This window comes from Pterocles gutturalis, unplaced genomic scaffold (genome assembly GCF_000699245.1).
Source record: "Pterocles gutturalis isolate BGI_N339 unplaced genomic scaffold, ASM69924v1 scaffold5708, whole genome shotgun sequence".
Lineage (NCBI taxonomy): Eukaryota > Metazoa > Chordata > Aves > Pterocliformes > Pteroclidae > Pterocles > Pterocles gutturalis.
The window spans coordinates 149,902-150,265 of NW_010122904.1; the positions used below are offsets into that span (position 1 = coordinate 149,902).

Genomic DNA, 364 nt, shown 5'->3' on the forward strand with positions numbered 1-364 from the left:
GGGTTAAATGGCCCAGCTCAGGAAGCACGCGGCAGAGTGGGAATTCGAGATGTCTTTTCAGGATATAACTGACATGCACTCAAATCTTTTCCTTACAAACCCCTGTTAGGAAACTCATCCATTTCTTGGTGTTTTCTCCCTTTTCTCACTGGTGCAGTTTGAGTAACGTCAGGGAAACACATTCTCCCTCTTCCAGGGCCCTGAATCTCACTGTTCAGCTGCATTATTTATTAGTTCTGATTAAAACCTTTCCTGCATCAGGTTGCTGCAATGTCATCTGCTCAGACAAGACGGGCACTCTGACAGCCAACGAGATGACGGTGACTCGGCTGGGGACCTAGGGCCGTCTCCAGGCGGGGGCACG

General features: G+C 49.7%; 1 protein-coding gene across 1 annotated transcript in view; it reads left to right on the forward strand.

The window, feature by feature from the left end:
- ATP2C2 (ATPase, Ca++ transporting, type 2C, member 2) overlaps positions 1–364 on the forward strand; it is a gene marked incomplete at its 3' end in the record, with an annotated part of 25,124 nt that overhangs the window by 15,309 nt on the left and 9,451 nt on the right. Inside the window, 1 exon segment of the mRNA XM_010077692.1 lies at positions 262–359. Coding sequence (XP_010075994.1) covers positions 262–359 — 98 coding nt within the window.